We start from the raw sequence: 21,896 nt of genomic DNA, 5'->3' as shown, positions 1-21,896 counted from the left end.
ACTCATTTTCATTCCAGTTCTTCTATATGACCATTTTCAGATGAACCATTATATGGTCAGTTCTTGCTCATTAAGAGTGACAGTCTTGACTCTTGAGGGAAAAATTTCTCACAGAACCTCATTTACATTTTCCAGGAACTCGATCCACATCATCTGAGTCACTGTGTTTGGAAAAAGGGTTCTGGGATGGCTTTTCCTCAGACCACTTGTGCTAAATTTGGACTGCATAGTGTTTAAACAGGTTATGCATTAATGTAAAAAATAATTCTGCCTGGTTTGTAAAATGAAAATTATTCAAAGCAAAGTCTACGTATTATAGATTTTTACATTTATTTATATACATATATACACACACACACACACATTAGTGGTTACTGGGATTAAATACATTTACTGTAGTGCTGCACTTAGAAGCATCTCAAATTCATACTTTCTTCATTCTATGTCAACAATACATAACATTAACATTTTCATGCTGTAAGACAAAACATTCAAAAAGATGAAAACAATCAAAGGAAAAAAAAATACTAAACTAAATAAGGTTAGAAACACAATCAATAGTGGCACAGAGATGCCTTACATTATAATTCTGCAATCATGCTCTATGGCATCTATTAAAAATGCTGAACAGACCCAGTTGATTCTGATTTTGAGTCAAGATGGCAAGAGGAAAAGATCTAAAGAGCTTTGAAAGAGGGCTCAATGTTTTATCACAAAAGCTTCAGTCACAAAGACTGCTCAGCGTGCCACTGTTTCAATAGGAACAGTGATTAATGTGACATCTGCACTTAAGATGAAAGACATCAAACATCAGCTGTGGCCGACAGCAGACATTTGATCACAGTGATGCACTTGCATGAGTGCAAAAATGTGACGGGGGGGGAAGCAACAGTTTCTCTAGCCGACAACAATGTTACTTAAACTCAAAGTTCACTATTCTGTATGGAATACTATTCAAACAATTTCATACATATACATTTAATTATGTAATATTGCAGGAACAGGACTTTCACTTGCAGCATACTATATTTACAGCTTGGCAGTAGCATAAGTGAAAGGATTCAGATGTGTCTTCTGTAACATAATTTTCTTTACATTATATTTTTTAAAAATGCCCTTATTTTTTTATACTTAAACTTAAAGTATCTAATAGTACTACTTGTTCCTATGGAGAGCATAGATTGTGTTGCAGTAATATTACTGTGAAATTTGTTTTCCCTTTTAAAGTTTGCCTAATCAACTTTAATACATCTGAAATAAAAATATAACATTATTATCATAAAAAAATATATATAAAAAATTATGTTTTTATATTAAATAAAAACAATTTTTCTGCCTTAGTTTTACTCTTCTGACATTTTGGTTCATTATATGCAGTGGATGTTTTATTTTTTAAATTTTAGATTTCTAGTAATAGATACTATTACTTTAGGATGGACGGGAAAGATGTCATTCTGCCTAACAAATACTGTTACCTTAATAGACTTCAAATGAGGCGCTACTGAAATAATAAGTTTGCAAAATGCTCTTAACTTCAGCCACTTAATACTATAAAATGCAATTTCAACATTTGCACATCCACAATAATAAATGTTTATACAAAACCCAGCCTCTCTGATTACCACAGTCTGAGAATGAAGTGCTCTGTTGGGATAATATGAGGTCTTAAAGATTTGATGGGCTTAATTGTGTAAGACATGTGAGGAGAAGGATTTGAAATTCAATTCAGTGAGACAATGAAGAGAAGCTATTATGGGAGAAATATGGTCTCTCTTTATCATCCCTGTTAGTACTCTGGTTGACCAACTGGTAGTTTGAATTTCAACAGTCCAGCCTATAACTAGCAGCATCACTCTAAGTCAGGATGTTTATAATTTCAGAGCCACTGAACAGATGAAAGCAGTCTGACATTTTTGTTTAATATGCACTTTGAAGGACACATCCTGGTCAAAAATGACTTCAAGATTTCTAACAGTGTTAACAGAGGTATTCATATTATGTGGTTAGCGCTTCTGTAAATTTTGTTACAGCCCTTTCATATGTAAAAATAAATAAATAAATAAAATAAATATGTAAAAATTGTGTAGTTTGTTTGTATATGTGTCTTTCTTGCTGCTGTTACACCCAAATTTCCCCTTGTGGGACAATTAAAGGATGATTCTATTCTATTCTTCTATTCAGAAAAGCATCTTTTCCCCCACTGCTATGTAATCTATTATTTTAAAATTAAATGTTATTAAGAAATGTTCAGACAAAAGACGGTTTTCTGGGGGAAAAGTGGTGGGTGGGCTCATTTACATCTTGAGAAAAGCCAATTGAATCTAATAATGAATTGATTACAGTGTTAAGGCTGTTATTTTCAACATCTATGTGAATGTTAAAATCACCCACTGTAATTATTTCATCGGAACTGAGTAATGAATCAGATAAAAAGAGAAGACAAACTCTGAGTAAGGATGACAGATAAAAACAACATGTATTCTTGTAGGATCTCTTCCTTATAATATAAAGTGACTTGAGGTGATTGCTAATTTGGTGCTGAATTAAACTGAACAACTGTTTTTTGAGAGAGAGTTAGGGTGTGCAGGCTTGGCTATGACTATCTAGATCCTTGGTTTATTACTTTAAAAAAATAAATTAAAAAAAAAAGCTGGTGAAAAACTGCTACCACTCCTCCTCACCCTGTGCTTTAAGGTTGGCAGTAAGAATGACTCAGGGGTGTTGATTTATTTAAAATAACATTTTTATCTTGCTGGAAAATGTTTGACTATTTATTTGTTGAAGTGAATTCTTCATTAATAGAACACATCTGTTCGAGTGCTTGTTAATGCAAGTATCTAATGAGATGCAACACTTAGCCACTTGATGCATAACACATACAGACACAATCAAGAGGACCTGTTGAAATTCAAACTGAACATCACAATCACAGGTGATATAAGTGACTTTGATTGGGGCATTGTTGTTGTTGGTGCCAGATGGTCTGAGTTTCGGAAACTGCTGATCCACTGATTTTCCTAAACAGCTCTCTTGGGTTTGTCCAGGGGGCCTGTAGGGCAGTACTTGGATGTGGACCCAAGTGCAGAACAGACACGGAGACAGCAAATTGATTCTCACAAGCCTTATTATTAACACGGGGATAAACTTGAAACACGAGGAAAGTATGCATGGCGTGGCGAAACTGAACAAATGAGAATACAATTAGCAGGGAAACAGAAGAAGCTGGAATCTTGGAGATTACTGGGTCAGAGTGGCTTACTTGGAGACAGACGGTGGCAGGAGGACAAGCTTGCGTGTGCAAAGGGGAGTTATTCCTGAGCGGAGGTGCGTGAATCCTGTAATCGAGACCAGTGTCCAGAGAATGCGAGTGGCTGAGGAGTGGGATGGTGACGTGCCGAGAACACTGCAGGCACAAAGAGTTAGTTGACGAGCTGGAGGAGAAGAGATGGTGACGCTAGTCTTAAATACCGTCTCGCTTATCACTGAGAAACGGGGTCAGGTGAGTTGCACAGGTGAGACGATGAGGGCTCCGCCCCAGGGCGGATTCTGCAGTCATAACAACAACAATGGAAAGGTACCGGAAGCTTACCCAGACTATGACAGGGTTTACAGAGGATGGTTCAAACAAATTAAAAATATCCAGTGAGCAGCAGTTCTCTGGTTGGAAATGCTTTATTGATATCAAAGGCCCGGTAAGAATGACCAGGCTGCTTTGACCTGCAGGCAGGCAAGAGCAACTCAAATAACCACTCGTTACAACTGAGGTATGCATAGCATGTAAAATATGTCAAACATTGAAGCAGATTACAGATTACAGCAGCAGCTTGTCAGAACAGAACAGAACAGTGAGCTTACAATTCACAGACTCACTAAAACGGCACAACCAAAAAGTAGTCGGGTCTGATGACTCATGGAACGGTCAAAATTTGGGGTAAACAGGATGAAAGAATAGATCCATTCTGCACGATTCAGGCTGCTGGTGGTGGTGTAAATGTGTGGGGGATACTTTCTTGGCATGCTTTGGGCCTGTTAGTGCCAACTAAGCATTGATTATACCATGTCAATCTATGCCACAAATAATAGAGGCAGTTATTAAGGCAAAAAAGGTCCCAACGCAGTACTAGCAAGGTGTAACTACTGAAGTGGCCAGCGACATGATGGTAAACAAGTCAGAAAATAAATATAAAATGTTTTTTGGTTTGTTTGTTTTTTAAATTTCAGGGATTTTGTTTTATTGTTATTGTTGTTGTTTTTTATTTAAATATTGTACAGCGATGGTAACGACTATTAAATCTCAACTAAAATGTTTTTTGCAACTTTTCACAGTAAGTTGCAGTATCTTCACGTCCTACCAGGGGGCGCAGTTTATGCGTTGTAACTGACATTTTTGTCACTAATTGTGGAAGTAACTGCTGTTGCTGCAGCAGTATACCAGAAGACTTCTTCTGGTATAATGACCTGAACAAAGGCAGTTCATAGTTCATAGCATTACACAAAGAACAAACATGTGTTATTTGAGTAATGACTGGGTGTGGCCCAGTGCAGCTTCACCTCCAGCATCCCGTTTGTTTGAACACAACAGTGCAGACGGATAAATCCACCATCATCGGCTTGCCCAATGAGAAGAGCGGGGGGCGTTCCTGGCGTTATTTCTCCGCTGGCGAGTGAACCACAACAAACAACGGAGATACACCGGATGGCAAGTAAAACAGACTAAAACACACATCAGGTAAGCGGTTAGCGGAATGTTAAACGAACGTCTGTTGGATATTTAACGACTTCGACGACTGGCGAACCGTCGATCCGGTTTTAATTAAATGTCTGAATTACGTTTGGCAGCCTACAGTCGACGCAGAATACGGGTTTTCAGAGTGTGTTTACATTTTTAAAAAAATGTATAAGCTAAATGTGCCTATTGTTTGTAAAAATAAAGGCGTAAAAGCCGCTTTCCACCGGCCGGTACTGTGTGTCCTCGGCTAGCCTTAGCAGCTCAGCAGTAGCAGTAACAGCATGGCGGCCTTTGCTGTGTGTCGTGTATGTAGACAACAGCCTGGGTGAGTCTGGAGCATTTCTTTATAGTTTTATGTTGAGCAACCCTCAGATGAAACAGCGTGAATATCCAACGGTGTGGAAAAAGGCAACTCAAACATGACGGTGCTATACGTGTTGAGAAACACCGGCCTACTTTACGGTTTAAAACAAATACCTAGAGTTCTTTACTATGAGGATATTAGTTCAGGCAGAACTGCCAGTTACTGGTCATTTACTTAAGTGTACTCACATGAAATCTTAGTATATTTGAAACTATAGCTGGCGTATTAATACTTCAGCAGTTCTTTGATATTAGTGTATGACAGACCAATATTAACCACTTTATATAACACGTTTTCTTATATTATTATACTTGAATATGGCACTGTGCTTATTTACATTACATTATTATTTACAACTGCTGAGTAAGTAGTGTTTTAAATACCAGAGAAACACATGGGCCTAAATTCCAACTATTTTATCATCAGTGAGACCGAACACAATACAGAGACACAGAGCAGGCAGATAGCAAGTGTGTGACTTGCATGTCCAAAGCCCCCACTGGATGCCATTGTTTTGACAATACATAGTCAGAAAGCCATGCCAGCACTGCTAAAATGAGCAAATAACCTAAGAGAGCTGGACAATTTGAAACTGGTTGTACTGGGAAAAAATAAAATGCACCGGTACCAGTGCCCAGCAGCATCTGTTTTAAATGAGCACAGCCCTAAAAATGCCTCACACTGCAGTAAATGTACTTTGGAAAATATGGAGCAGATTTTTCCTGTTCAGTGAACACGTCTGCTAGTCATTAGAGTCAGATTGATTTGACAAAGCAGTCTTAAAGCAATAATATCATTAAAAAAACAGATTGCTCACATATTTATAACCTTGAAGAAACACATCACACAGCAAAGCATATTTATGAGTCCTCAAGTTATGTCTGAATTATGACTATTAATTCCTAGTTATGGCATTCTATGAATGTAAAGCTGTAGTACTATGCAAAAGTTAATTTGCCCATCACTTCTTCATATTTTGTTGGAGAAATAGGAAATAGGTAGAGCAATTAATAGGGGTTTCCAGTTACATCATAGATTTCTCACTGTAGTCCAAATCAAGCATAACTTGAGGCAATTTACTCTCTCAACGGTCTCATGTACTAAGTTTGTTTCAGTCTATACAAGTTAATATTTTATACTTTAAAAAGAGCAAGTAGGTCAGTATTTAGAGGTTGGAGAGGTAGGTGCTAGACACCATAGTTTGCACCAACTCCCGTTCCCTCCTCCCCCGACAGGAAAGACTTGTTGTATCAATTTGATTGGATTATTATCTATGTATCAGTATCTATTAGAAAGTACTCATTTAGGGTTGGGTTTTAAAAACTACTCATTAGATTTAGGAAAAAGACTGGTTTGAGTTAAAATACAGCAGTTCCCGCTTCTTTTAAAACTCTGTTACTCTGTCACTGTGACAGTAAAGTCGTACTGACGGTGGAGAAAAGAATGTGACAGTTTGTCTGCGTGACCATGAGCAATTCAATTACTGTTTCATTCCTGTCACATTTTGCCATGAGAGTGGTCTAAATATTTAACTTACAAATGTGTTAGTTAAATGTATTTTATACAACATTGAAAAATAGAGAAGAATAGAGTCTATGTTTGAATTCCAACAGATTTACAAAAGACTTTTGTGATGAAGTTTGTTTCCCTGGGAAGTGTTTACTGGGATACATCCAGATCTAATTTTACATCCAAATGGCTCTCTGGCATGTGGTTAGTCAGCATGGCGTGCTGAACTTGTGCAGAAGTTCCTCTCTCTGTATGTTCTTTTTTTTCTGCTGATTACAGACAGCTGCAGCTATGGGCAAGACCCAGTCACTCTTAGCTAAGCAAAAAGACGAGAGTCAAGATGCTCTGACGGAGTATGGGGGGAGTCACACAGAAGAGGATGGAAAGAATGGAGATGTGTCTCAGTTCCCCTATGTGGAGTTCACTGGACGGGACAGCGTTACCTGCCCCACATGCCAGGGCACTGGCAGAATCCCTCGTGGTAAAGCTTAGCTGTTAAATGTTTAACTGTTAAGAGTTTTTTAAAAGCAGAGATATTAAAGTACCCATCTGTACAAAATACCCATGAATCAAGTTGAAATTTACAAGAATACCATCCCAATTTATTATAAACCTTTAGTAATGGCTTAATGAATGCTGTATGCATTTGGTTTTATCAAGTTTGACTGACAACTCTGCATTATAAGGAAACATGCAATCCAACTGCTTGCACATTTTCATGCAAGTGTTGCTTGCATTTGCATCACCCTTTTCCACATGTCACCTCAATTTCCAACCAGTAAGAAAAGCAAGGACAAAAACGGAAATATTGCTTACAAAAACTGTTATAACTTAAAGTCGAAAGTTATAACTTAAAGTCGTAGTTATGTTCTTAAGACCACAGTTCTTTTCTTGGCAACTATTAAAACTGGCTTGGCCTGCACTTGCTTATCACTCATACTTAAAACCAGATCTGGAACTCAGGACTGCACATTTCTGCCAAGGCCAAGTTTTCTGGATCAAGAGGAATATACTGATCTAAATTAGTTTATTGATATTATCAAGTTGTCTCCCATTTGATATGCCCTACTTCAAAGAGGTGGTTTAATTACTTAGGTGCCACCATTAGAAATCGAGTTAAGACCTGAAAATTGCAATTTTAAGTGAGAAAAATAAACTAGGCGAAGATTCTTCTTTGGATGTAGTTTTAAAGCAGTGATGCGAAATCGATTCCAGCAGTTACACTTTTTTTTTTAAACTCATTCAACAGGTCAAGAGAATCAGCTTGTGGCTCTGATTCCATACAGCGACCAAAGGCTCAGACCAAGCAGGACGTAAGTCTGCATTGTGTGCTCTTTTTATAAATTAGCTGCCTTAGCTGTGCGTGTGATGAAACTAAATGAACACACAGCAGCACAACAGACTTTGAAGCCAACAGCTGTTTCAGCTTTTGACTTCTCCTTTCAATCTCCTGCAGAAAGCTGTATGTCACAATATCAGTCGCTCTGTGCCTGCTGCTGTCTGGCCTGGCAGTTTTCTTCCTATTCCCTCGCTCCATTGATGTCTCCTATGTGGGAGTGAAGTCTGCCTATGTCTCCTATGACCATGACAAACGAATTGTCTATCTCAACCTTACAGTAAGTGTGAGCACTTTATAATAAATGATACATAAAATATATACAAAATAAAACGTAATTAATAATCTAACTGAATTTACTGATAGTATTGCATCAGTAGAATGCTGCATGGTTTAATTCTTAATTTTGAATTACGCATTTTTTAAAAATATTTAAATTGATGCTAGCATGCTTAGACAGGCAATGACCAAGGACAGCTCTAAATCAATAATGTTTGCTAACAAGTTTGCCATATTAACTACCTTCTTTTCTCTAGAACACACTGAACATCACCAACAATAACTACTATGCCATAACTGTGACCAACATCACAGCCCAAGTGCAGTTCTCCAAGACGGTGATAGGGAAGGCCAGGCTTAGCAACAGCACAGTGATCATACCACTGGATGAACAGCAGGTAGGTTGATATATGTTTTCTGTGTTTAGACCACTTTTCTCACATATTTTCTCCGATAAAATCTGGGTTCTCCTAAATGTTGAAATCCTCTTGAATCAAATATGATGCGTTTTTCTCTCAGGAAACTCACATGATTTGCACTAACCTCAAACTTTATTATGCATAAATGGAATTTGTGCATCAGTCGGCTTTGTGTGTTTTTCTGAATTTTCCAGGTTCTATGAAACAGCCTACATACACAAACACTCATAAATATCTTACATACAATTTCCACTTACCACAACTTGGCAACCCACAAGCTAATTCGAGGTGTATGTGTGCATCTAAGACCAGGTTGATGCTAAAGGCGTCAGTTCACTATGTCATTCCTATTGTACTACTGCAGCACCTTCTTACTGTGAAAACACAGTACAGGGTGAGGCTTTAAAAACATGGGGAAATAAAGTAAAGGCCTTTGTGTGAGATGAGTGTGCAGAGGTCATCTACAAAGTTCAGCTCTGGAAGATGCTTCAAAAATATACAATTCACCAAAACCATTTCACACATTACTGGTTTGTTAGTTATGGTAGAAAATACATTTTTTTTAAAAAGGGGGGGGGAAGGCTAAATCATTAAAATCACTACAGCATTGGTGTTCTGATAGATATACCATAGCAGGCCATGTAGGAGGTTACCATTTTTCTGCACCCCAGTGTCAGTATTATAATGTTGCAGTGTAGTTTGGAGATTGTCTTGATCACTTGGCTCAGTGAGCCCTAAAAATGTACAACTGAGTACAAAGTATCCCTCGCAGTTTCTGTTTGTTTTTGTTTTTTTCTTGACTTTCTTTATTTTGCTAGTGAATTTGAAACGTGTCCAGCTGCGGCTTTTCTGTGTGCAGTTTGCATGCTCTCTCTGTGCTCGTGTGGTTTCTCTCCAGATGCTGTAGCTTCCTCTCACAGTCCAAAAACATGCATAGGTTTAGGTTGACAGGCAAGTCTAAATTAGCCATAGTTGTGAGTGTGAGCGTGAATGTTATCTCTGTGTTAGCTCTGCGATAGACTGGCGACCTGTCCGGGGTGCACGCTGGTTTTCCTCTGTAACAGCTGGGATAGGCCCCAGCCCCCCGCTGGATAAGTGGCAGAAAATGGATTTTCAAATCTAATATCTTTTCTCTCTGAATTGTGTTTACAGATTGATTACATGGTCCCCACCATCATCGCTGATGAATTGAGTTACATGTTGTGAGTATCTTATTTGAAGTCCTATTAATAAGGCATTTTACACTCAGATCAGTATCATGTTTAATCTTACTTGTCTCTCTTTCAGTGACTACTGCACCTTACCAACAATTAAAGTTCACAACATAGTGGTCATGATGCAGTAAGTATGACAAGATATTGAATATTTTTCTTTTTATGTCTGATACTGTGCTCAGCTGAGCATCAGTCTTTACTCTCAGCTCCCTCCTCCACACTTGCATAACTTCACCCACACACCCACACACACTGAAGATCTGCCCAGAGCAAACAGCCTTCTGCTGTGGGGCACTGTTCAGATCAGCAGAAGCCCCGGGCCTTTGGGTGCTTTGCTCATTTACACGTCAAATCTGACTTGGAAGCAGACTGTAAATTTAGCAGTTAACATTTCTCCTAATTAATTCTCTGAATCGAATGTCGGGGAAGGCAAACCGCTGGTCTCTAGCAAAGTATCATCAGTATCATTGCACTGATGAATGCCAGTAAAAATGAGGATGAGAAAAGCAGCCAATATCCTAAAACCTAATGTAGCCTTTCAGTGGTTTTATATCTGGACCATGATACAATAAAGGTCAGTTGTGACTATCTAATCGAGTGTCTTGTTGCAATTGAGTGTATTCATTTGCCTCTAAAAAGACTTTTATTTTTAAAATCCCTTCAGTCTGTCTTGAATATTTTAGGAAGATGAATCAAACAGTTGGATTTATAAGAATAACTATAGTATACATAAGAGAAAATTATATTATGTCGTATACACTTGTAAAAATGGGGGATGGGTCAGTTTCAGACAGATTTTCTTATGTTAGTGAGGGAAGATGTCACTAATACTGTATTTTTTTTTTCTTTTTCTGCGTTTGCAGCCAGTTACAAGAAAAGGGTGATCTTAAAGAGTCGGGTGCTACAACAGCCTAAGGCAGAAGTTCAGTATAAGCTAAATAACGCCCCCACCCCCAAGTGTGAAGAATGCAGAATGACTCTAAAAGAGTCCAAGAATAGATTTTCTTTAAAAAGTCAGTTCTGACAGAAGTAATGATGAGCAAAGTTATTCAATCCCCCCCCCCCCCCCCCACACACACACACACACACACACACACACACTTCAGTGTTAGGACACTGCCGCTCACAGCTGACAGTATGAAAATGATGCCGTGTCTTTGTGAGAAATTATTTGCTTGCACTAGTAATTGACTCTCTTCAAAAAATTAGGAAGCAAGTGGATGTTAAAACTGGTTTGATAATCACTTCTGCTATTTAAACAGACAAGCATACCAAGCAAATAAGTAATTATATTAATACCATGCAGTGACATGCAGGGGGAAAAAAGCTTGCGTCTTGCTGCAGTCTGGCAGAAATGTCTTAAGCTAAAAGCAGCACTGTTCTGTAGCACTCCCGTACACCTGCGAGTGTTTCTACAGCTCCATGAGGCTGCTAACCTCATTGATCACATTATTATAAATGTCAGGCCAATGAGGTAATGTCAATAAAAAAATTTATAAAGCTTTTGGCAATACCAGATTTTCAGATGGACTAATTTAAGTTTTACCTCTAGGAAATTTTAAAATCCATGAAACTACAGTCTAAACGTGCAGAGGAAGCAGGGCTCTTATCAGCTTTATTTGCAAGATTTGCGACACCTTGGCAGCAACTACAGCTTTCTAACGATGCACCAATGCAACTTTTCCCAGCTCTGATACGACACAGATCTGTTGGCTTCATGCATTTTTCAATGTCAAGTACTCATCTGATACTAATGTTAAATGAATGATCTGTTTTCACAGTCACTCTGAGGATCAGACTGGAAGTTAATTTTTTACATAAGACAATGTCAGGCTTTGCTTCACTGTTTTGTTTAAATAAAATGTAATAAATCCAAGAATGTAAATTTAGTTGATTGGCATTTCTTAGTAAAATTAAAAAATCCCAGTGAGACCAAAGCAAATACAGGCGAAGGGGGGGTCACTGTTTTCATTGTTTGCACCAATCTCTTTTCAGCTCACTGTGCGACTCTTCACAACTACTGTTTATTCTAGTTTCTCCTTTGCCTGCTCTCAATGAGACTTTTCTTACTATCATGCAAACTTGTCAAGTGAGGAGTGGAACTGATAGCTGTGAAGTCATATTCCTAGGAGTCGATTTTGTGATGTTATAAGTACAAGGAAAGCCTCCCAACCAGTTTTTGACTGTAATAAGAGCAAGAAAGAGAAGTCAACAGGGTGTTATCTGAGCTTTTCAGCATGACTCACCTGAAAAGCTGTGGTTGGCTGTTGGTGTAGCTAACTGCTGACACTTTGCTCCATGCTATCTCAGATCTCCTGCTGCTGATGCATGTTGTAGTAAATGCAGAATAACATAGACCTGAGGCCTGCACTATGAAGCCAGATTAATGACTTAGTGAGCAGGTCCAGGCTAAAGGTTTCTGTGTCATAAAAGTGGATTTCTTTTTATCTGACTAAGTCACTGTGGTAACTTAGACTGAACAGATAACCTGCTTCTGATCAGATTATGTTTCATGGTTTCACTGATTCTTTTATTTACAGCATGTATTAAATGTTATCTAGATTATCTACTGGGGGAATATGTTTTATATGTCCAAGTCGTTAAGCCGTACCACCGCTTAAACCACTGAAGCACCTGAAATGTATACTGATTTATTTTGTTATGCAGAAATTGTATAAACCTTGTTGTACTTGATTCTAATCTACTGCTTAGTCTCCTTTACACTGCTGGACGCTACAAGAACAGACAGCAGGAATACCTGTTCAATCCATAAAATAGTTTTCACTTTGATCTGCTGACAAAGTGCAGCAATTTTAATTTAGTTTTAATGTTAAAATGGATCCAGTTTACAGTTTCAGAGCAGCTAAACAGCAGCACAGAGAGCGTGCTCAGAGATAAAATAACTTGAATTCAAATGTTTTGGACTACTCTGTGCACGAAACCACCAGATTAATGATTTTCTGCAACATTATATAATTTTTTTTTGTTTTATTTGCAGTGATGCATTTTGCTGTAATGTTTTTTATCTTCTTAATCACAATTTTATCATCATCATCATCAGTTGATAATGCTTCTGATTGGAGTAGACAGCACCTATTATGATTCTTTCATGCAGAAGAAGAGTCACATGACTTGCAAAATGCCCAGTTTGGTTTGAGCACGCACAGAGCCTGATGCATATACCCCTGCCTGATAGAGGAAGCTGATAAACCCTGTTCTTAACTGTGATAACAGTTATCTCCAACTGAGGTTTGGGGTTTTGTTAGGACAGCTAGCATAAAGAAAGCCTGGCTGTGTTGAATTTTGTTTGTAGTCTACCCCTCAAGTGAGGATCAGAACAATAAGCTGTCCAAACCCAGCAGTCAAAAAGTCAACTTCAGAAGTTGTTTGTTTTGAAGATAAAATGTGTTGTTTCTTATTGATTTTTACTGTGCTGAATCCAGATTGATCAGATTTGTTACTATTTTCAAGATATTTAATCTTTTTAGCTGTTTATAGGTACATGGCTGTGATAGTTAACTTTTAATCAGAAATTGTAAGCTCTTCATGGACGCTTCATATGATAATGTTTCCCCTTTCTTTAATTTTCGAATAACTATGAAAAACTGCTCTGTGCAGAGAAGACTTGATATGCCACATAGAATAACATAGAGGTTTATTCCACTTCAATTCACAAGAACGCTGCACAGAATTTATTTAGAGCTTAGGCCAGAACAAGATGTTGAGTCTAGGTGTGATAGATCTATAGATGGAGGAAATGCACTGGTGTAAGTTCTGAGCTACAGTACTTTCAACAGCAAATAATGATAGCAGTGATATCAGACTGCTGCACAACTATTTCCACTGATCTCTTGCACTTTGATCATGTTTGACTCTTGTTTGCTTTTCAGGGTGATGGTGACAACGTCTTACTTTGGCCACACGGAGCAGGTCTCCCAGGAGATGTACCAGTATGTGGACTGTGGGGGGAACACCACCTCGTTGCACGGGCATGTGCAGGTCTACCAATAAGGGAAGCAAAAGAGCTTAGGCATCAGATACTGCTGTTGACCTCCATACAAAACATCTTTGCTTTTAATTTAGTCGTAGTGGCTCATCAGTTTTTAAGTCCTGAATAGTTTATTCTGTTTAGAGGACAAACATGATGTTTAGAATAGACGTTTTGCAATAAAACCACCAAACGATGGTTTATCCCTCGTGAACCAGACCTGTAAATCCTCCTCATGGCCCATAGACGAGAGGTTTGTAGTTTTTCCAGGCTGGTAAAAACAGAGCACATTATTCAATATTCAGTATCACTCCTCCTCTGTATTTGAAATACTGGAAGCAATAGCTTTACTTACGATGCACTTTAGCTGGACCTTTTGAAGAGAAGGTAATGTCAATATTGCTTAAATAGAAGGGGAAAGCTGCTCACAGCCCCTCTCATTCTACACCACTTTATGAAATCGTTTCTAAAACGTGTGAGAGAGAATTGACTTTTGAAAGTAGAACTACTGAGGTGTTCCTAATCATTCCTTTCTGCTCTTATTTGACTCCTTTCTACAAACAGCCTCTCTCTTTTTGTTTCATGAATTTTGTTAGTGTGTAGAGCAGTACAGCAGACTCACGTCATCACTGATTTATTCTAAACTTTTAGTTTTTGTGCGGTGTGTGTGTGTAACTCTGTTAATCATCAGGTTAAAAGCGACGCGTGACTACTCTGAAGACCTTAATGAGCATATTTTACTGAAAAATAAAATACATTTTTCACTTGATAAGAAAATAACTTATAATAATATTTTTATGTCATAGGCTTATTCATACAAATGTCACCTTTTTTTAAAAATTTAAATTAATCCTATTTTTGTGGGCCATGGTGTAATTTGCTGTTTTGATCACATAAATATAATTTCTTAAATCAACATGCAAAGTTTCACAGTTTAAATCGCTGCAAAATCTCCACATTTCTACACGTCATTTTGAAGAAAGTAAACCGAAATCAAACTGTTCGTAATATTCCATAAATGTGAAAGTTTCCCAGCTATTTTCTAACATCTAAACAGTGGTTTTGTGTTTTTCATGCATGCCGGTGACAATAAAATCTATTCATTTTGAGCGTTTCTTGTGTTTTCTTGGTGTGCTTCTAATATACTGTGTACACACAGAGTGGTGCCAAATGTCTCACTCAGCTGAAGTATGAAGGCCTCCAAATTCTTACCTTTTCATTACTCCATTGTTATTACTGCACATTAATACTTGAAACTGGACGTTTAAAAGACAAGAAAAAGTAGGTCTTCATGTTTTCAAACATCTGCATCCAGTCCATTTCAGTGGACTGGATGCAGATGTTTGAGCAATGAATAGGAGATAAAATTTGCAGGTTTCTTACAAATGTGCGAAAACAAATTTCATCTGATCATAAATTAGTTGTCCATAAATGATTTTGTCTAGAAAATGTACCCGACATAAACATCTTCCTTTTATTGAGGATAACAGGGTTTTATTGTATTACACCAAAAGAACTACACCTGCAGTATCCTCACAACCCACCAGGGGGCTGCAGCTATTGTAGGGTGACCAGATACTGTACTTTTATCTGGAACTTGTTCTTTCTTCTCACAAAATGAAATAGTGTCCCATATTCTGATCTAGTTCACGAGCACATGTCTCCAAATAACGTTTTCTCTTTGACATTGTCTGTGCATTCCTACTGAAACTCAGAGATGAAATTTGGAAATAAGATTGCAAATTTGCAGTAATATTGCAGAAGACCAGTGACAAACTTTAGCATAACTGTCCTTCATATTCCTCATGCCAAATCTGTTTATCTGCCTCTTAGCATTAGTACGGTGTCCCACACAAACACACTCATTAATGTTGTTGGGATCCTGTCACGAACCTATTCACTCCAGCAACTATCCACAGAGCTGACGCACACACATAAAGCAACATCTATTAACTTCCATTTATGCTCATAATAAATTAGAATTGAGGATGTGGTTGTAAAGCTGTGTGTGTTTAAGCTATTTATTAATGATAATAGTAATATTTATTACTATTTTCAAAGAACCTAATTTTGTTCTCTGCTTTCAAAACTTCTTTCTGGTGTTATCCATCTGTTTGTTTCCTAAAGCGAGAGGCACAGGCCCCTTGTGTATCATGGTATGTTCACATCTGTTGCAGTCATTAAACCACCAGCTCACTTCCACTCCGGGATCCAGGTCACAGGTCTAGACCAGAGCTGCACTGGAATACATACAACAGAGAAAAAACCCTCTTGCCCCCATCGCTAATGTATTTTGCTTACTGATTGTACTTTAGTTGTTGCCAGTAGAGTGTTAGTGGGGCAGCACTGTACTTTTATTTTTGCTTCTGGAGGTACTTTATTACTAAATGAGTGATTTCCCCTTTGGATTTTTAACACGATGGCATTCATCTTTGTTGTTATTCTTTATCTTTTTTGGTGGTTACGCAGGCTAACTGCTGATTAGCAGGTTGAATATAGTGCATTATCAAATAAACCACATGAAGATATCACTCTGCAAATAAGCGACAACCTATTATTTTCTCCCTACAGGACTATATTGATTTAAAGTGACTCAACACATTATCACCAGTTTCAATGAAAATCTTATTACCAAAGAAATCCACCCAGATATGAGTGAAACTCACACTTCTAAACTGGCCACAGAGGAAACCCATTTAAATCAAGTTAAAAGGTCAGACTCACTGTCCCGACACTGCTTAGTATAATGCTGATTCTTGATTTTTAGATGTTTGGAATATTTGTGTGTTGTGCCAACTAAATCTACATAACTGCATTTGTTGTGAGCTACTTCAGTTCAGATTGTTTGGGAAGAACTATGCTAAGGTCTTCATAAAGTCCAGTTGTCTCTCTTCCAGCTGGACTCTGTCATGCACGACAAGTCTGATGTGGTGAGTCCAAGGAAAGACTCTGACTGCTTGTCCAGAGAAGCTTTCCGTGAATAAGCAGCAGAGCGACTCCATACCGTTTATGGAAATTTAAATCTTGTACTTGGAGTAGTCCAAGTATTATGCAAACTCTGTTTATTCTGAGCTCACAGAACTCAGAATAAAGAAACACTGTTCACTTTTACTGAAAAATGCAAAACGCAGAGAATCAAACAGAAAGCTACTTTGCCTGTTTGGTCTCTGAACAGCTTTAAGGGAGCAGAGAGAAGAACCACATCCGCTACTGATTGGTTGTGTTATTGTCATTACAACAGAACTTCCCCCTCACCCCGTCCTTCATACAGGCCCAGGGTTTCTTTTCACCAAACAAGAGGAAATGGTTTTTCCATATGTGCTCTACATAGACTAACATCACAAACTCTGTCTTTCTGACAAATATAATCATAGACATTTAAAGTGATTCTACAGTCTTTTAGATATAGTTTGTCAACATCGCTGTGAAATATGTACTCAGTATAAAATACTGCACTTTTCTTTTGTTGCATATTTCACAGCAGTTTCTTTAAACCAAAATAAAACCTTAGATGTGTAGCCATGAAAAATAATACTTTGCACAAATTATGAATTATGTGCCTTAGAAATCAGTCCTTGCTGTTATAACAGAAGTGAGTAAGATGTTGTTTAAATACCACTAGTTATAGATGCTATGTAACTTTAATAAAGTTAAATATTTGGGTAAAGTGAGCTTCCTGAATGTGTGTAGATATATTAGGTCAACTGATGACCTTCAAAATCAGTTGTGCATCTTTTGTGTCTCATTTTGTGGAGCAAATGTTGTACTAGAAGATACCAAGTATAGTGAGTATAGTTACTCAACAAATGTGCATATGTACCAGAAACTTGTCCATTTATTTCATCCAGCCACCTTATGGTAGACTGTCCCAAACATGTAGCACAGGATCAGTGAGGATTAAACAGCAGGTAGCAGTGTTTCATACAGTTCATACAGGTGAGCTCTTACATTTGTTGAAACATTTTTATTTTATGGTTAGCAAAAAAACAAAACAAACTACACTACAGATTTTTATTTATTTATTAGACATTCTGGAGCAGTTATATTACTCTCTTTGTGGGTGCTACATATAAACTACATATGAAACACAACCGCTTTAATCTAAGCAACAATAAAAATACTTTTTATGTTACCACTTGTAGCATTCCTTAGATAAATTATTGCACAATGAACAGACTGCAAATACAATCAGATTACTCTTAAATCCTTCTTTGGAGTATTTTGCTATAGAGCAGCATGGTGAAGCTGTGCTATCCACATGTTTTAGGCCCTAATTTAATTAGTATCTTGAGCATCTCTGTCATAACTCCAGACAAACTATTGGGAAACCTCATCATTATGAATCTGTTGTGGCAGAGTCAAACTTTTACTTCATGTAACCCCACTGCGTAATCTGCGCGGTGGTCTAACCTATATGTTTCATGCAAATATGGACTGCATAGATTTGATCCAAAGTCTTGAAAAACAGCCCCAGCCCCCACCCCAGGGCGCTCTCCCTGCTCCGCCTCACCACCACCATCCTGGCCGAGAAGTTTTCCCTGTTTCTTCAGGAGACTTTCTCCTCCTCCATCCGTCCACCGCTTCGCTTCTTTTCACTCTTCATTTGAGCAACAAAGCACATCCGGCCATGTTCTTTGCACCTCTCCTGTTTGCCTCTTTGATGTCGCTCGCCGGTGTGTGCTCCGGAGGCTCGGACGCGCCCCGGGGTGTCGCGGTCGGCTTCGTCTTTGACCTGAAAGCAAAGTGCGAGCCGCCGTGCGAACACGCCGGAGTCTGCATCCGCAACAACACATGCTTCTGCTCCCGGGGCTACGAAGGAGAGACCTGCCAGTATGGTGACGTGACAAACCTTTTATCTGCGCGTAATTTCAAATTCTGATGATGGCACAGGGAAGACCTCGTGCCAAGCTCAGCTATGAATAAATGGTTTAATGTGCCACTTTATTTATTGACCCAGTTTATGACTAACTTATTTTGTTGCAAATTAATTTAAAGTGACGAAGACTTCTGAGAAAGAAGGTCAAAACTTTGAAGCCTATTAAAAAAACTGTGGTGGATAATTTTGCAGCCAACTGTGATCCCAAATGTAAAAATGGAGGAGTGTGTCTTCGCCCTGGAAAATGCAGATGTCCTCCTGGATTTGGAGGAAGATATTGTCACAAAGGTAAACGAGTTCATGGGAGCGGGACAGTTCTAATACATTAAGTGTATTAACACGTGTGTGCGTGTCATGATGACAGTTATTCTTTGCTTTTGGTGTATTTTCCTGCTCTATTCATTTGTATTCAGTTTACTATTATTCAGAATACTACACACAGTTTTCAGCTGTTGCTCACGTACTGCCTCATTTGTTTGTCTAAGTTCTTAAAACATTTTATGGATTAGATTTTTTTAAATGTGTTTTATTAAGTTTATGAATGCATAAGTCAATGCATTCCAACAGAATGGTGTGTAGTGAAGAATTTCCTGGGTGCTTTGGGGAGTTTATACCCAAATTAACTTAAATCTTTTGTGGTATGGTAAAAATATCTCATGAACAGTGTGTGTGTGTGCGTGTGTGTGTTTTGCAGTGACGTGCGATGGGGGATGTTGGAACGGAGGAGAATGCACCGCTGTCAACGGCGTGGCCAAGTGTATCTGCCCTTCAAGCTGGGCCGGATCAAAATGCCAGGAGGGTTCGTGGCTGTATCTAATTACCCAATTAACACAGGAGGTCAAAGGTGCCAAATGGAGCTGTTCATCAGCTGCAGACATTAGTGGATGTTTAAGGCTTTTTATGGCTCCAAGAAGCTGTCACCAAGGGAAGCAACAGTCAGTCTGACTTAGTGGATGAGGCAGACATGCAGGTGTAACAACTGGAGAGCTGTGGTGAAGTTTGTAATATTGGCAGAAAACTGCAGTTCAGTTTGAACTGGAAAAAAAAAAACAGCAAAGATTGAAAAGCCAATTTTTTATATGTCTACCAAGATTTTTCTTCAAATGAAACTCAGACTTGACTTTTTAGTGATGAAAATCTGTTGTTAGACTGCTTCCACTAATGCATTCTCCATGTGAAATTAAGGATCTGTTGGACTAGCAATCCGTCTTCTGTGGTCTAGATGAAATATTCAGCCTTGCTGCTCTTCTAGGATTAAAGCTGTTTCATTCATTAGCTGACTCGATGACTTCCTACGCTCATTTTCCATATTTGCTAACATACACATTATACACATTGGGTCATTGGCACCGGGAGGGCTTAAATCTAATATGAACTCCTTCTCTTATATGCATGGCACTAATTTTACAAGTACACCATCAACATAAAACCACAATTAACTTAGCAACCAACACAACAGACCAATCACTTGCTAAACATAATGTCATAGGATAGTTACATATGTAGTTAAGCAGGAATCATAAAGGCCAGGATGATGCTTGAGCAAGTGAACCATATGCTGAAGTGCTGCAGGGACCTGCAAAGCTCGGTGGGGTTTGTAGATAATAATAGTGAAGGCCTGATCTCTGCCTGTCCACTCTTTACTGTCACCGTCCAATAAAGGCTGAAAATGCCTGAAAAACGTCACGTGCATGTACCAATGGTACATTACAGCCGCTACTGCCACTGTATGGTCTGACCAATGTCAAATTTTCACATTTGACTTTTGCCTGAATTAAATAAAAATATGTTCACATGTGTTCACAAAGCACAAACTTTTATTGTAAGTTTTTCTTTTTCATATTTCTGTTCCACGCTGAGCAAACCCCTCTATGGTTTGTTTCCCATGCAGCAATTTGTCCCCAGGGCTGCAGGAATGGAGGGCTGTGTGTGGCTCCAGGAATCTGCAGCTGCACGGAGGGATGGTTGGGTGGTGCCTGCCATATGGGTGAGTACACTGTTCCCAAAGACCGATAACGTTTTGCTGTGATGAGACTGGGTTAAATAATCGAGGAGTCTCAGATGTACGGAGTCGTGTTATGACCCCAATTCTGATGCTGGCCCTTCACTGGGAGCATTTATTCCTTATGATAAAGTCTTTTTCATTTCATCCAGTTCCGGTACTTTCTGCTCTCTTGACTACATTGCACCATTCTCACACCAGTGCATTTTACATACCCGATTTTTCTCTTTGCACCTTGGATTTGCTTTTCAGCTTAGTGTATTTCCAGATGTCACAACACTTCACACCTTTGAGACCAGCTGCTGGAGTTTATGATGCTAGAATTTACAAGCTCTTCACTCATTTCCCATTCCCCTGGTTTTACAAATAGTACCTGTGCTTTTGTTTTCTTTTGTCCGTAGCTGTATGCAGTCAGCCCTGCTTGCACGGAGGGAAGTGCGTTTCTCCCAACAAATGTCGCTGTCGACCTCCTTTCTCTGGACCTCGCTGCGAGGAGAGGAAAAAGTCCCACTAGTGCACCCAAGGATCAAACAATGTTGTGGGGGTGATTATGTTTTTATACTGGGACGTAGTTAGTTTTACAGCAACTGTGTGGAAAAGATGGATGTAGCCACTATGATGTCACCCTTAAAGTTAGTGAAGACCCATCTTGGGAGTTTTAGAAACAGGCTGGAAACACCATAAAACGTACCCTCTTTCTCACCTATTTTACTGTAAATGTGAATATAACTTGCAAATTTGACATCATGCTGTAGGCAATAAATCTTTTTATAGACTTATACACAGTCAGACCGTGGGATTTGTGGTCTCAGTGATCTCTTTTAAAAAGCAGCTAAGAAGTCATCTTTTCAAACTTCCCTTTGGGTATCATTTATGTCTTTATTTCTAGTGTTTTGTTGTGAAGCACTTTGTAATGTTTATCTTGAAAGTGCTATATATAAAAACAATTTTACTTTAACTTTTGCAACCAGTTGGCCCCTGCTGTTCATTAGAAATGAGGCTGGTTTAAGGTACATCAGCAGTGGTTTCACATTTCAGACAAAACGTTCATCCCTCTTTTTATATAAAGTGTACCGTTTTAGTTTGTTTTTATTTTATTTTTAAATATTGAATGTGTTTTATGTTGTATAAACACACAATATACTGTAATTTGTCATTAAATGAAGAAAAAATAGACATT

The 21,896-nt window shown here is 38.4% G+C and overlaps 2 protein-coding genes across 2 annotated transcripts; both read left to right on the top strand.

Moving 5' to 3' along the window:
* The first annotated feature begins 4,571 nt into the window (after positions 1–4,571).
* tmem106ba (transmembrane protein 106Ba) lies at positions 4,572–14,947 on the top strand. Its single transcript, XM_085423768.1, has 8 exons — positions 4,572–4,729; positions 6,882–7,083; positions 7,852–7,915; positions 8,059–8,218; positions 8,475–8,615; positions 9,789–9,838; positions 9,924–9,977; positions 13,741–14,947. Exons 2-8 carry the CDS (start codon positions 6,894–6,896, stop codon positions 13,859–13,861), a joined length of 780 nt encoding a protein of 259 aa, XP_085279894.1. The 5' UTR covers positions 4,572–4,729; positions 6,882–6,893; the 3' UTR covers positions 13,862–14,947.
* A 3,052-nt stretch (positions 14,948–17,999) lies between these two features.
* On the top strand, positions 18,000–21,890 carry seraf (Schwann cell-specific EGF-like repeat autocrine factor). Its single transcript, XM_085423767.1, has 5 exons — positions 18,000–18,673; positions 18,907–19,002; positions 19,409–19,513; positions 20,606–20,701; positions 21,118–21,890. Exons 1-5 carry the CDS (start codon positions 18,253–18,255, stop codon positions 21,228–21,230), a joined length of 831 nt encoding a protein of 276 aa, XP_085279893.1. The 5' UTR covers positions 18,000–18,252; the 3' UTR covers positions 21,231–21,890.
* Positions 21,891–21,896: the final 6 nt, after the last annotated feature.

Source organism: Rhamphochromis longiceps, linkage group LG11 (genome assembly GCF_057381845.1).
Source record: "Rhamphochromis longiceps isolate RC_006_pf linkage group LG11, R_longiceps_female_GT1.1, whole genome shotgun sequence".
Taxonomy (NCBI): domain Eukaryota; kingdom Metazoa; phylum Chordata; class Actinopteri; order Cichliformes; family Cichlidae; genus Rhamphochromis; species Rhamphochromis longiceps.
Note: the sequence above shows the minus strand (reverse complement) of the source record. Positions and strands in the feature narration are given on the sequence as shown.

Coding starts and splice junctions, on each gene's coding strand:
- seraf (XM_085423767.1), top strand. CDS start 18,253: ATGTTTCATGCAAATATGGACTGCATAGATTTGATCCAAAGTCTTGAA. Junction 19,003..19,408: donor AGGAAGATATTGTCACAAAG/GTAAACGAGTTC, acceptor TGTGTTTTGCAG/TGACGTGCGATGGGGGATGT. Junction 19,514..20,605: donor CGGATCAAAATGCCAGGAGG/GTTCGTGGCTGT, acceptor TTTCCCATGCAG/CAATTTGTCCCCAGGGCTGC.
- tmem106ba (XM_085423768.1), top strand. CDS start 6,894: ATGGGCAAGACCCAGTCACTCTTAGCTAAGCAAAAAGACGAGAGTCAA. Junction 8,616..9,788: donor TACCACTGGATGAACAGCAG/GTAGGTTGATAT, acceptor TTGTGTTTACAG/ATTGATTACATGGTCCCCAC. Junction 9,978..13,740: donor AACATAGTGGTCATGATGCA/GTAAGTATGACA, acceptor TTTGCTTTTCAG/GGTGATGGTGACAACGTCTT.